General features: G+C 56.8%; 7 protein-coding genes; 4 read left to right on the top strand and 3 right to left on the bottom strand.

Moving 5' to 3' along the window:
* Window positions 1-890: 890 nt before the first annotated feature.
* On the top strand, window positions 891-2,195 carry CHC_T00004713001 (hypothetical protein). XM_005716151.1 is given in 2 exon segments: window positions 891-1,793; window positions 1,794-2,195. The coding sequence occupies 1 exon segment, from the start codon at window positions 891-893 to the stop codon at window positions 1,791-1,793; it is 903 nt and encodes a 300-aa protein (XP_005716208.1). The 3' UTR covers window positions 1,794-2,195.
* Window positions 2,196-2,953: 758 nt separating this feature from the next.
* On the top strand, window positions 2,954-3,994 carry CHC_T00009344001 (Serine/threonine protein kinase). The gene has a single exon (XM_005716150.1). The coding sequence runs from the start codon at window positions 2,954-2,956 to the stop codon at window positions 3,992-3,994; it is 1,041 nt and encodes a 346-aa protein (XP_005716207.1).
* A 2,073-nt stretch (window positions 3,995-6,067) lies between these two features.
* Window positions 6,068-7,721, bottom strand: CHC_T00004712001 (hypothetical protein). XM_005716149.1 is given in 2 exon segments: window positions 6,068-6,173; window positions 6,174-7,721. The coding sequence occupies 1 exon segment, from the start codon at window positions 7,719-7,721 to the stop codon at window positions 6,174-6,176; it is 1,548 nt and encodes a 515-aa protein (XP_005716206.1). The 3' UTR covers window positions 6,068-6,173.
* Window positions 7,722-8,064: 343 nt separating this feature from the next.
* On the top strand, window positions 8,065-8,436 carry CHC_T00004711001 (hypothetical protein). Its single transcript, XM_005716148.1, has one exon. It carries the CDS (start codon window positions 8,065-8,067, stop codon window positions 8,434-8,436), a length of 372 nt encoding a protein of 123 aa, XP_005716205.1.
* Window positions 8,437-8,456: 20 nt separating this feature from the next.
* CHC_T00004710001 (hypothetical protein) lies at window positions 8,457-8,729 on the bottom strand. Its single transcript, XM_005716147.1, has one exon. It carries the CDS (start codon window positions 8,727-8,729, stop codon window positions 8,457-8,459), a length of 273 nt encoding a protein of 90 aa, XP_005716204.1.
* Window positions 8,730-8,801: 72 nt separating this feature from the next.
* Window positions 8,802-9,140, top strand: CHC_T00008839001 (hypothetical protein). The gene has a single exon (XM_005716146.1). The coding sequence runs from the start codon at window positions 8,802-8,804 to the stop codon at window positions 9,138-9,140; it is 339 nt and encodes a 112-aa protein (XP_005716203.1).
* A 38-nt stretch (window positions 9,141-9,178) lies between these two features.
* Window positions 9,179-10,641, bottom strand: CHC_T00004709001 (hypothetical protein). Its single transcript, XM_005716145.1, has 3 exons — window positions 10,580-10,641; window positions 9,840-10,493; window positions 9,179-9,779 (listed from the first exon to the last, which is right to left on the bottom strand). The coding sequence occupies exons 1-3, from the start codon at window positions 10,639-10,641 to the stop codon at window positions 9,179-9,181; spliced, it is 1,317 nt and encodes a 438-aa protein (XP_005716202.1).
* Window positions 10,642-12,075: the final 1,434 nt, after the last annotated feature.

The following is a 12,075-nucleotide window of genomic DNA, read 5'->3' as shown; positions in this document are numbered from 1 at the left end:
CCCGCTTCCTCCCCACTGCTCCCTTCCTCCCTTCCCCGCATCCCTCGTGCCGCCCCTGTCCCCCCTCGGCCCACCTCTCCTCCAACCTCCCACCTAATTCCCTCCCCGCGCGCCCGCGCCGCTCGCGCCGCAAGCTGCAACCGCAACCCACCTGCGCCTCGCAGCCCTCGCAGAACCGCTCCCTGGCCAACCTGCACGAGCTCACGGAGCGCATCGCAGACTTGCTCCAAGTCTCCTCCATCGACGACCGCTCCGCCCTCCATTGCCCCAAGGACGCCCCCCTCGGCTACCTCTCCGCCTCCACGCATGTCGCCGTCGTCTTCGGAAAGCATCTCATCAGGGATCAGGTCACCGTCGAGTATGCAAAGCGCATCGTCACCCTCGTCAAGCAAATCGCCTCGGGCGCACTCAACCCCGACGTCATCTGCTTCACAGGTGGGAAGGGGCTCGCCGATGACGGCTGCATCTCTGAGGCTGTCGCCGGCTATTCTTTTTTCAGAAGCGTCTGCGAGGAGGCCCAGGTCGATCTCGCTCGCTTTCACTTCATTTTAGAGGAGAAAAGCCATAACACAAAGGAAAATCTTGGTAACGTCATTGAAGAGTTGCGTCGTCGCGGCGGCTCGCATGCCGTCTCAGCCTGCCATTTCACCCTCGTCAGCAGCGATTACCATCTCATTCGTATCCAGGAGGTCCACCGTCTCAGCCCTCGGCAGAGCGTCCTCTTCCCGCTTGAGGTCTCATCGACCACATGGAACTGCATTTTTGCCGCCTACCCTTTCTGCGTCAGCCGCGATCCCGCCACCGCCTTCCTCGGTCGCGCTGTCGTCCTTGCCAATGATCTTGGCATCGTCCTCGTCAACCTCAACGGCGCCATTGATGATCGTCATTTTATGTCCAAGGAGAATCTCTACAGGCTTGGCGAGACTTTTGCAAAGATGCGCGATATGTATCGTGTCATCGATTCCCGCACCGCTTCCTCGGGGGGCTTCCGTACGGATATGCGGAGCTACGCTGAGACCCTGGAGCTCGCCATTCACGACATTCGCGAGGCCCAGACCTTGCTCAATCCGCTCAATGAGACGGGCGCCTCGGTTCCGCATTCGCATCTCGAGCTTGCACGAGACCTGCTCAAGCAGACGATTACAACGATGCGCTCGTCAATGGACCCGGATCGCGTGCTTCGTGTGCATGACCGCATGGCCATTTATGACGACATGACCAACTTTGTCGCTGAGCAACGCCTCAAGCCAAGAGGAAGCTCGGCGGCATCTGGCTCTTCACTGCCGGGTCTAGAGGGGCCGGGGGCAGACGCGGTGGGTGGACCGGGTGAGGGCATCAAGAATGATGCAAAGAGAAGTTTAAGCGATTTAAGTGGCGAGGAGGAACCTTCGCCCTTTGAGTCTGACGACCAGTCGCCGAAAAAGCAGGCTACGTCAAGGAAACGTCTCAGTATGTCCAACTCGAGCGAAGTGACATGGCGTGGGCAAGCCATGTTTAAGGGCAATGGGAAGAGGATCACGCGGGATGGGCCGCATCTCGTTATTACCGACAGTGGCTTACCACCATCGCCGGCGATATCGCCACGCGTGAAGCCGGCGAGACGGCGAACGGTTATGCACAGCGACAGCCTGGCGGGGCGGTTGGCTACTGCAGAACAGTCGCAAAACACGACGACAACCAGAGCGCGGGCTACCCGAGCGAGAAAGACAAGAGCGACAACTACAGTTTCTGCGAAGAAACGGAAACCAACCTCGCGAAAGCTGGCAAGTCCCACCGCTGGTGAAACTGCATAGGCCAGACGGAGCTGGACCTTCCGCCTTTGACGGGTCCAACGCACAAAAGCGCTATTGCACACAAGTGAAAGGAACAAACCTCCTACAAGTCCTGTCGTCTGGAGCTTCTTGTGACAGATAGAGATGAGGTAGTCTCTATGATGCTCGTAGGGCATGACTACCACTGAACGTCGTGTTCACTGTGTGGTGAAGTTGGCATTTTTATTATTATTCTCTGACTCAGTCTTTGCCCTACATGTTCGTTCAACTGGCCGCAACGTTTTATAACCTTCTTCTGGAAAGTGGTTTGCCGCAAATGGGGGCTTGATTACTGGGGCGGCCCCCTCTCTAATTGTTACACGATAAATAGGCTCAAGAAGGCGGTCCCGACATGAAAATTAAACGAATAGTTCTATGTTCTCAGACTTCGGACCTTGGGTTGATGTACAGTATGATGGTTAATTGAGAGCATGGAATTGGATGGCTAAGAATTGTGATTATTTGAGATTTGCAGTGCAAATTGCAGCCTGCAATTAGACGATGGGCCTGCAAATTTGAAGGAAGCTCCTCGAAAGCCAATGAGATGACCCGCCGGCCAGCCTGCTCACTTGAGCTCATGAAAAATCACCCGCACAAAAATTATACTCCGTGATTGCATGACCGAATGCACAACCCTCGTTCCGCCCTGCCCGGAAAATCGCAATTTTCACTCTCCCCGTGATACTTCATTGCGAAAATCCACTTCACTTCCATCCACGTCCCTGTGAACGTCACCAAGGAATTAGGAATAGGCGTCAACCGCGGCCTTTCTCATGCATCTCAAACTTCAATGCTCCACTCTCAAGGGACAACAGCGCCCTGCCTAAAATGAATCTCAAATGTCCACGTCACCCGCCATCCCGTCTCAGGCCACTTCATGAATGTTTCCTTTTTGTTCACTATCGCGCAAACCAGAAGGACTAGTCCACGAAACTGGTCACCCTAACTTAGTTCCATCGACACTCTCATTTTACAATTATCCTTGTCATCTGTCTACCAACTATCGAACCCAAAGCATACCTTGAAGAAACAAATTCCTTCTTTCTCAACTTTTCGCCAACTCATCGACCTTCTGCAACATACCCAAGCCCCGCCCACTATCCCAACCGTGCTGGGCCAAACTCATTGACATCTCTGATACAATGACCTTTCTTTCCTGTTCTCAAACCTATGTCCAAGGCGTGCGCGGTAAATGCGTGGGCCCGTACGAGCTGCTGGATACGCTTGGCAGCGGCAACTTCGGCAAAGTGAAGCGCGCTCGTCACATATACTTGGACACCTTCTTCGCCATCAAGATCGTCGAGAAGTCGGTTCTCGTCGACAACATCTCCGGCAACATGGACATCCGCCGTGAGATGAGCATTCTGCGTGCCCTCGACCACCCGCATATCGTCAGTCTTCAAGAAGTCATGCACTCGCGACACCGCGTGTACCTCGTCATGGACCTCGCCTCAAGGGGCGATTTTTACGATCTTCTCAAAAAGCACGGGCCCTTTGCGGAAAACCAGGCCAGGATTTATTTTGCGCAGCTCGTGGATGCAGTCGCCTATTGTCACGAGAGAGGCGTGTTTCACCGCGATTTGAAGCCTGAAAATTTGCTTCTTGACGCGCAAGGGGACTTGAAAGTGACAGACTTTGGGTTTGGCGCGATGCAGGACCGAGCAGGGACGGTTTTGCGCACGTCCTGTGGGTCGCCCCATTATTGTGCTCCCGAGGTATGGGGCGGACAAGACGGATATGATGGACGAAAAGCGGATGCTTTCTCCGCTGGTGTCATCTTGTACACGTTGGTGGCTGGCGGACAGCCGTTCAATGACGAAAAGGACTGGAAGGTATTAAAAAAAGTAGCAAAATGTCAGCCATCGTACCCGGACAAGATGTCTGTGGAGTTGGTGGACTTGCTTGAGAAGCTGATTGTGAAGAAGCCGGCGGAGCGGTGGGACTTGCAAATGGTGAAGAATCACCCTTGGCTGGCCAGGACGAGCTTGTATGAGAGGCAATCAGTGCTGATGAAGAAGGAAATGGGGTTCGTATTGGTGGGAGGGTGCAACCAGGAGGGTAGAACGCAGGGGGTGTTTTCGCGGATGTTTGGGAAGAGTGACGCAGAGGAGGGATGGGAAGGAGGGGAGGTGGGTTCGTGCCATTCGTGGGCAGTGCACAGTGACCCGTTGCTCATTTTGTGACAGTTGAGCGGGTGGGTACCTGTGGACAAAGTGGAGAAGTTGCAATATGCTGGTCGCTTGTATGCTTGTAGTTGCAGAAGCAATCACGGCGTATATGTCGTCGAAGAGGATTCAACGTAAAATGAATGGGCGCATGAAAAACTAGCAAACAGGACTTTGAGAAACGAAGACACTAATCAATGGAAATAGACTGAAGCTATGGTACATATTGGTGATGATCGCATGACAGGGATGGCAAAAAGGCGATGGCGAAAGAGAGAGGGCGCAGAGATCCACGTCACAAAGACGTTGCTAAGGCACATTGGCAGGCAAATGTGCTTGTCACGAAAAGTTAACTTTTTTGCATAAACCCCACACGATCACACACATGACTCCCGAATCGCGAGTTCATTGCCGGTTTCCTCTATTGCTGTGGCTAACTAGACACCTCTCCTTCCGACCTCCACATTCTTCATCTCTTCACCCATCATCCCATTAAATCCCTTCTGTTTCTTGACAATCGGCAAGTTCGGTCTCTCTCCCTGATAACATCTGCCACCGCATCACTCCATCACAATGACACTTCATCGTCGCACTGCACCAACCCGCCCGCCCCCCTTTGTCCCAAATCCTCAACTCACAGTGCCCTTCATCCCTCCTCTAGTCCTGGTCTCCCACGGCCCACTGCCATCCACTACCCCCAGCCCCTTTCTCTCCGGTGTCTTTTGCCCCAACCGTCCGCTTCCGCCCCTCCGTCGTACCCTCCTTCCTCCTCCTCGCCAGCGAATGGCACCAATGCCTCCCCGCGCTTCCCTGGCCGCCGGCTTCGGCATATCCCAATTGGAGGATACGGGCGCTGCCGTCATGGAAGCCGTCAGGGCCGCCAAGGTCTCCGTTCCCTCCCCCGTCGTCGCCCTCGTTACGTGCGCGGTCTCGCGCCCCGTTCCCGTTGTCTTCGACGCCGTGTCCTCCCTCCTCCCGGCCGTCTCCCTGCACGGCGCCACGACCTGCGCAAGCCCGCTCACCACGTCCGGGTCTGCGCCGGGCGGCGTCGCTGTGCTCCTGCTGGGCGACGCTGACATGGCGACGGCGGCCGCCAGCGCGAGCGAGGGCGGCTTTGCGGCCGGTAGGCAGGCTGCGGAAAGGCTCGCGCAGAAGATGGGGGGGATGGAGAAAGTCGTTAACGTCATCCTGCAGGCCACACCCGGTATCGAGGAGGACGTCCTCAAGGGCGTCGCAGACGTGCTCGGCACCACGCCCGTGTTTGGCGGCAGTGCGGCGGACGATACGGTGGAGGGGAACTGGCGACTCATGAATAGCGAGACCGGTGTGATGGAAGGGGGGGTGAGTCTGGTCGGGTTAGGGGCGGATGTTGGGTTTGGCGCGTGTTTGTTACCACCATATACGGCTGGGGTAAAGGAGGCCAAAATTACGGGGGCGTCGGGAAGGTCGATTCAAACGTTGAATGGGCGGCGGGCCGCGGACGTGCTGCGGGAGTGGGTAGGGGAGAGCATTGACACACAAGCGAGGGAGGGCGGGAACGTGATTGTGGAATGCGCGGCGTTTCCGTTGGGAGTGAGGAAGGAGAACGGGGCATTTGTGGGAATTCATGCGGCGGAGATTGATGCGTCGGGCGCAGTTGGGTTGTTTGCGGAAGTGAGCGAGGGGGAGACGCTCACGGTGATGGACAAGATGGGGGAGGGGGACTCAGCCACCGCAGCGAAGATCGGACTGGAGCAGGCATACCAGACGGCGGTTAAGGATGGCAAGTTGAGTGATCCCAAGGCGGGGGTGTTAATATATTGCGGGGGATTGAGCATTGCGGTAGGGGATCAGCTCGACGCGAGCCTTGAAGCTTTGAAAGGGAAACCGCCTATGCTGGGGATGACGGCGTTTGGAGAGCAGGGGAATATGGATGGGTGCAATGTGCACTCGAATCTTGCAGTTGGAATCGCACTGTTTGAATAACACGGTATTGCCCTGATACTAACGGTCATGCTCATGGCCTGTCATTAGTCGCACCTTGACCTAACAGTAGCTTCAAGAACGAGTCCAACAGCTAGCAGGCGTCATGTCGCTCGCAGCTAGGCAAACCATACGACCGACTATTTGTTGGCGTGTATTGTCATGTACGCAGTCGCGACGTACACTCGTTTATTACTGTATACGAAAACAAAAATAGAGAATGTGCTTTGTGCACCTATGGATCTGGCTCCTTGGTCTTCAAGGTAACAATTTCCTCTGCGCTGACGGGATGGACTGGCATAGTGGCATCAAAATCGGCCTTTGTAGCGCCAGCCTTCATGGCGACGCCGACGAGCTGAATCATGTCGCCCGCAGCGGCGTCCATCATGTGACATCCCACGACGACATCCGTCGCCCTGTCGACGATGAGTTTCATGAAAACCTTTTCGCCTGTGCGCTTGGTCATGGTATGCTTCATGGGGTTGAACTTAGTCTTATACACGTCGATACCGGTCTGTCCGTACTTTTCCCTGGCCTGTTCCTCGGTGAGGCCGCAGGTGCCGATGGTCGGGGTGGAGAAGACGGCGGTGGGGATGTTGTCATAGTTCGTGTTGCGTTTTTTGTTTCCGTATAGCGTGTCCGCAAGGGCGTTGCCTTCGTGGATGGCGACTGGGGTGAGACAGACGCGGTCCGTGACGTCGCCGATGGCGTAGATGTTGTCGACGTTGGTCTTGCTCCAGTCGTCGACGATGATCTTGTCGGATTTGCCCGTCGCGACACCTGCCGCTTCCAAGCCGAGATCGTTGACCAGTGGAACTCGTCCCGTGGCGTACATGACGAGGTCGGTTTCGAGGACTTGGCCGTTGTTAAGCGTGACCTGTAAGCTGCCATCGGGATTCTTGACAACCTTTGTAATCTCGGTTTTAAAGCGCAAGTCAATACCCTGAAGCTCCATTTGCTCCGCCAAATGAGTTCTGACGTCCATATCAAAGCCCCTCATGAACAAATCCTTCCTATATGATAGGACGACATCCGAACCATATCCGCTAAAAATGTGGGCAAACTCAACAGCAATATATCCACCGCCAACCATACATACCCTTTTCGGCAAGTTTGGCAAATAGAAGGCCTCATTGGACGTGATGACATGCTCCCTCCCTTCAAACTCCGGCACAAACGGCTTGCCTCCAGTGGCGACGAGGATCTTATCCGCCGTGAAGGTATCCTCCCCCACCTGGACCGTATGAGGGTCGAGCAGCTTAGCGTGTCCGTACACGATCTGGACGCCGGCCTTCCCAAGCATCCTGCCGTATATGCCGTTGAGGCGCTCGATCTCTGCGTTTTTCGTGGCAATCATGCGTGGCCAATCGACGGTTGGCTTCCCGGGGACGTCCCATCCGTATGCCTTTGCGTCGTCGAAGTCATGGCCGTAGTGGCTGCCGTAGACGAAGAGCTTCTTCGGGACGCAGCCGACGTTGACGCAGGTGCCGCCCAGCGGGCCAGACTCTGCGACGACGACGCGTGCGCCGTAGTTTGCGGCGATGCGGCTGGCGCGCACGCCACCAGAGCCGGCGCCGATGACGAAGAGGTCGTACTGGAAGCCGTGCGCGAGGGTGTCGCGGGCCACCGTGGCGGCGGCGTCGGTGGCGATTCCCATGGCGACGTGGGCGCGGCGGGGCGGGTGCGGGGCGCGGCGGAGCGGCGACGGGCGGGCGCAGAGGGAGCTGCGCAGGGCGGTGGTGAGGCGGGCGCGCACGGCAAGCGACGGGACGAAGGCTGTCATGGCCCTAAGTGCAACAGCGGCAGGTGACACGATTGCAAAGGGACCGCGGCCGTTTTTTCTCCGAGTCAGAGGTCGCGCTCCCCAGTTTCTCCGCTCCCCAGTTTCTCCGCTCCCATTCCTCTTCCATGCCGGAGATCTCTCCACGTGTATTCCACGTGTATACGTGCCCTTGTGTAAGAGCCCTTTCTGTAATGCGAGCCCTCATCCCTCCACGTGTACACGTGCACATATGTAAGAACCGCCTTCTGTAATGAAATCTCTCGCCCTTTTTGCCCATCGCTCCGCCCATTCCTGCTCCGCCCTGGTCATCAACAGCACCGATCCGTCTCTCTAACCCCCCGCGATGTCGCGTCTCCTCGGCACAACTTTGCCCGCGTCCAAGAACCTGTGGGTGGCGCTGCAGCGGGTGTACGGGCTGGGCGAGTCGCGCGCGCGCTCGCTGTGCTTTGCGATCGGCGCCACCCCGTTCACCAAGACGTCCGAGCTGCGCCCGTTCCACCTGAGCCAGCTGTACGCGGCCGTCGAGGCGCGCTACACGGTCGGCAACGACCTGCGCGCGGCCAACCGCTCCGCCATCCAGCGCCTGATAGCCATCCGGTCGTACCGCGGCATGCGCCACCTGCAGCGCCTGCCCGTGCGCGGCCAGCGCACACACTCTAACGCCCGCACGCAGAAGAAGATGCGCCCGCCTACCTCGCGCCCCGCACGCCCCTAGCCAACCGCGAAAGCCCGCCGTCAACCCCCCAGCCCGCGTGGCCCCGCGCTTCGCCCGGTCCAGGCCCCAGAGCCGCGAGACGGTACCGCCATTCCCGATGCTGCTGGCGTGACAACGATACGTGCTTGCATCAAAAAAAAAAAACGGTTGCTGCCTTCCGAATCTGTAAATTTACCTCTCCCACAATCTCCGCTTTTTCGTCTCCACGCCCTCCTCCCTCGCGCCATTGCCAAACGAAACCCTCCCTCCACCGCCAACACCCCCGCCTCCGCCTCCTCCACGCGCCCGCCCATTCCACCGGCAACCCCCCTCCGCAACAGTATAGCCGTACCGCCCGTCCCCACTCCTACCGTCCCCCTCCTGCGATGGGCCGCGTCTTCCGCAAGTTCCTCGAGTCGAAGCGCGTGTACTCGTGCCATACGTGCGACGCCCACCTCGCCGACGAGGAGCACATCATCTCCAAGTCCTTCCAGGGCCGCCTCGGCCGCGCCTTCCTCTTCGAGTCCGCCATCAACATCTCGCGCGGCCCGGAGGAGAGCCGCGTCCTAATGTCCGGCGTCTACAAGGTCGCCGACATCTGCTGCAAGGTGTGCGGCGCCCTGCTCGGCTGGGAGTACCTGGAGGCCAAGGAGGAGAGCCAGAAATACAAGGAGGGGCGAATACTCCTCGAGAAGACCCGCCTCACCCGCACCGGCAACTGGTAGCGCTTCCCACGTCCCCGAGTCCGCTTCCGCTCTACCCATCAGCTCCCTGGCGGCAGAACGGCGCCCTCGAGCCCGCGCGTCACGTCGCCCCTGTCGAACTGATCGATGCGCACGCCGCCGCTGCGCAGCAGCGGCTCTGCGGCGCCGTCGGTGGCGTACCGCGTCTCGAACACGATGCGACGGATGCCAGACTGCACAATCTTCTTTGCGCAGAGTATGCACGGGAACAGGTTGGTGTACAAGATCCCGCCTTCGCATCGCTCCCGCCCCGCCTCGATGATCGCGTTCTCTTCCGCGTGCAGGCACAGACACAGGTCGAGGCCCACGCCCTGGCTGCTGGCGGCCCCGTTGCAGCGCCCGCAGCCCCCGTCCAGGCAGTTTGTCACGCCGGATGGCGTCCCGTTGTACCCCGTCGCTACAATCCGCTTGTTGCGCGCGATCACGCAACCGACCCGCCGCTTCATGCAGTTTGTCCGCTCCGCGGCTAGCTTGGCTAGCGACATAAAGTATGTGTCCCAGCTGGGTCGCAGGCGTTCCTTATCTGTAAAGTTGAACGTCCGTAGCTCCGTACGTAACTTGGCCAATGTTGAAAAGTCGTTGTGGATGCGCAGACGCGATAGCCGTTCCAGCCCGGAAAGGCTGTAGCGGCAATGCAATCTCCCGCCGGGCGAGTTTGCTCTTTCACTCGCATAACAACACGCTTCCGTATGACGCGATGGGGGATAGCGGTCGTGATCATCGAGCCGGGCGAGTTGTTCCCAACCGTCTTTCGGAACAAGGTCGCTGGTAACAGCTCGTCTTAAGCGCGTGCGGAAGGTGGCGTCCAGAAAGACAAGCAGAAAATAGGGGCGTTTGAGCAGGGTGGGGAGGCATGGATGGTGCGGACGGATGTTTCGGATCACGACGTTGATGTCGGGCTTCCAGCATTGCCGGAGAAGGCGGTGAGATGGGATGATGTGTTGCGTCTCCTTTATATCGGTTACGTCGTTTGCGTCGATTTCGTTGCTTTTGTCGTTTTCGTCGCTGTCACTGGCATCTTCTGGCGAGCTAGACATGAGGGCCTCGGCGTTTTCGATCATGTGGAAGCCATGCTCTTCCACAAGGAATTCGGCCAGCGCGCGCTTGCCAACGAAGTGTAGGCCGCAGAGACCGATCAGCATTGGTACTGGGCAATAGAAAGCGAGGCAGTGATAACTGTAAGAAGAATTAGATTGGTGGCTTGATCTCACACTGCTCGGATGGAGGGGATGTCGGTGACGAGGAGGTTGTGTTTGTGTTTTGTGTTTTTTTTTTTTTTTTTCTTTTGCGCAGATCGAGTCTTTCCAAGACGCGCGGCGGGCTTTTCGGCGTGCCCTTCACGCATGGGAGGGTTGAAGTCGGGGCACGTCTGGAGGGCGCGGATGAGATGAATGGGATGGAGGGTTGGTGATCAAGAGTACGGCGGGTGGTTGTGCACGGGAAACGGGAAGACAGGGGCTCCGAAGTCGTAATAATTTTGCATTGGTAGCAATGAGGCGAACACGTGTGATCGTGTTCGGGTGATCGTGTTCGGGCACCGGCGATGAGCCCAGGCCATGACGGCAGACAAGGCCAAGACGGGGTGGTCTCTCCCTCTCTCTGACGTTTTGGTATCATTGGGATTAATACCACAGCTGTCTATTTGTTGGTGGGCTCTACCGTATTCTGCCTCGTGCCCTGCCTCGTGCCCTTCTCAGAATCGCCTCCCAGGGAAGCGAAGGTGAATTTGGATGTGGGTAGACGGTGTCATCATTCCCTGCACATGCATGTCAGTATACGTTGGGGCTGTTTTAATTGCTAGTTGCTACGGCCGTGCACATGAATCAAGTAGTTGGTTAGCACTGTTGTTGTTGTGTTTTAGTTGTGGCATCGTTGCATAGATATTACATGTCCGAATCAGGTGTTTAGTACAGTACGTAGGTATGCTAGTCTTCTTCGACTGTGTAAGGTGAGTACGGGCAGTGATGCGGACAGCACTAGAGGATGAATTTTGAAAAACACATGTTTCGCGTGATTGTTACTTTTGAGGTCTTTGCCCTCTTGTTGGTTCTTCCATCAACGTCAAAAAAAAAAAAAAAAAAAAAACGGCAAGCCCTTTCTTTTCAAACGAGATAACATACAGTACCGTTGGGTACTGTACGTGTAGGGGCGATTTTGTTTCCCATGGCGAGCTGAGTGAAGCTATCAGGGCGAGGTTTTACCCTTGCGAGATTGAATTTGGTGCAGTACGTAGATGATACCTTTCAAAACGAAACTGGAAGTGCCATGCCTGCAAGTAATGGAAGTTAGTGCTTTAAGGTGTTAACTAATGTCAACTACAGTACCCTTCGGTAGACTGGATCGGACAGACGAGGAAGTGTTTTTTGTAAGCGAGTACAAGTATGACGGGAATGGATATTTGTTGAGGTTTTACAGAACTGAGACTACCGAAGGGTACCGACACACCGGGATCACTTGTTCGGAAAAACGTTGCGGCAATCATGCGGAGGGTGAGGGGTGTGTTGCACTTTTAAAAATTGTTTTCGTCAAGTGCACGACCTTAACAGGGTGTGTTGTACCAATGGGTGCGAGATGGAAACAGGGTGTGTCCATTTGACGCAGCCTGTCATGCAGCAGTCGATGGTATTGCCAGCTACAGTTGCGTAGTGGCAAACGCTAAAAAAAGCTGGCCTCATATGAAGGCATACCTGACCTCATATGAGGCGAAATGCTTGTCATCTACACATCACGGTGGGCCGTGAAGCCGGCGCTGGCAATCGAGCGGAAGGGAAAGAAGCGAAACCGGGGGCGTGCGAAGCGCGGGGGGGGCGATGGCCCACCTCCCAGCTGCAATGGCTGCGATGGCCACCGAGGCAGCGGGGCACGGCCGGCTGGGGGGCTGGGGGGGGGGGGGGGCTAACCTTTGTACAAGAAAATC

Source organism: Chondrus crispus, genomic scaffold (genome assembly GCF_000350225.1).
Source record: "Chondrus crispus Stackhouse genomic scaffold, scaffold_242, whole genome shotgun sequence".
NCBI lineage: Eukaryota > Rhodophyta > Florideophyceae > Gigartinales > Gigartinaceae > Chondrus > Chondrus crispus.
Note: the sequence above shows the minus strand (reverse complement) of the source record. Positions and strands in the feature narration are given on the sequence as shown.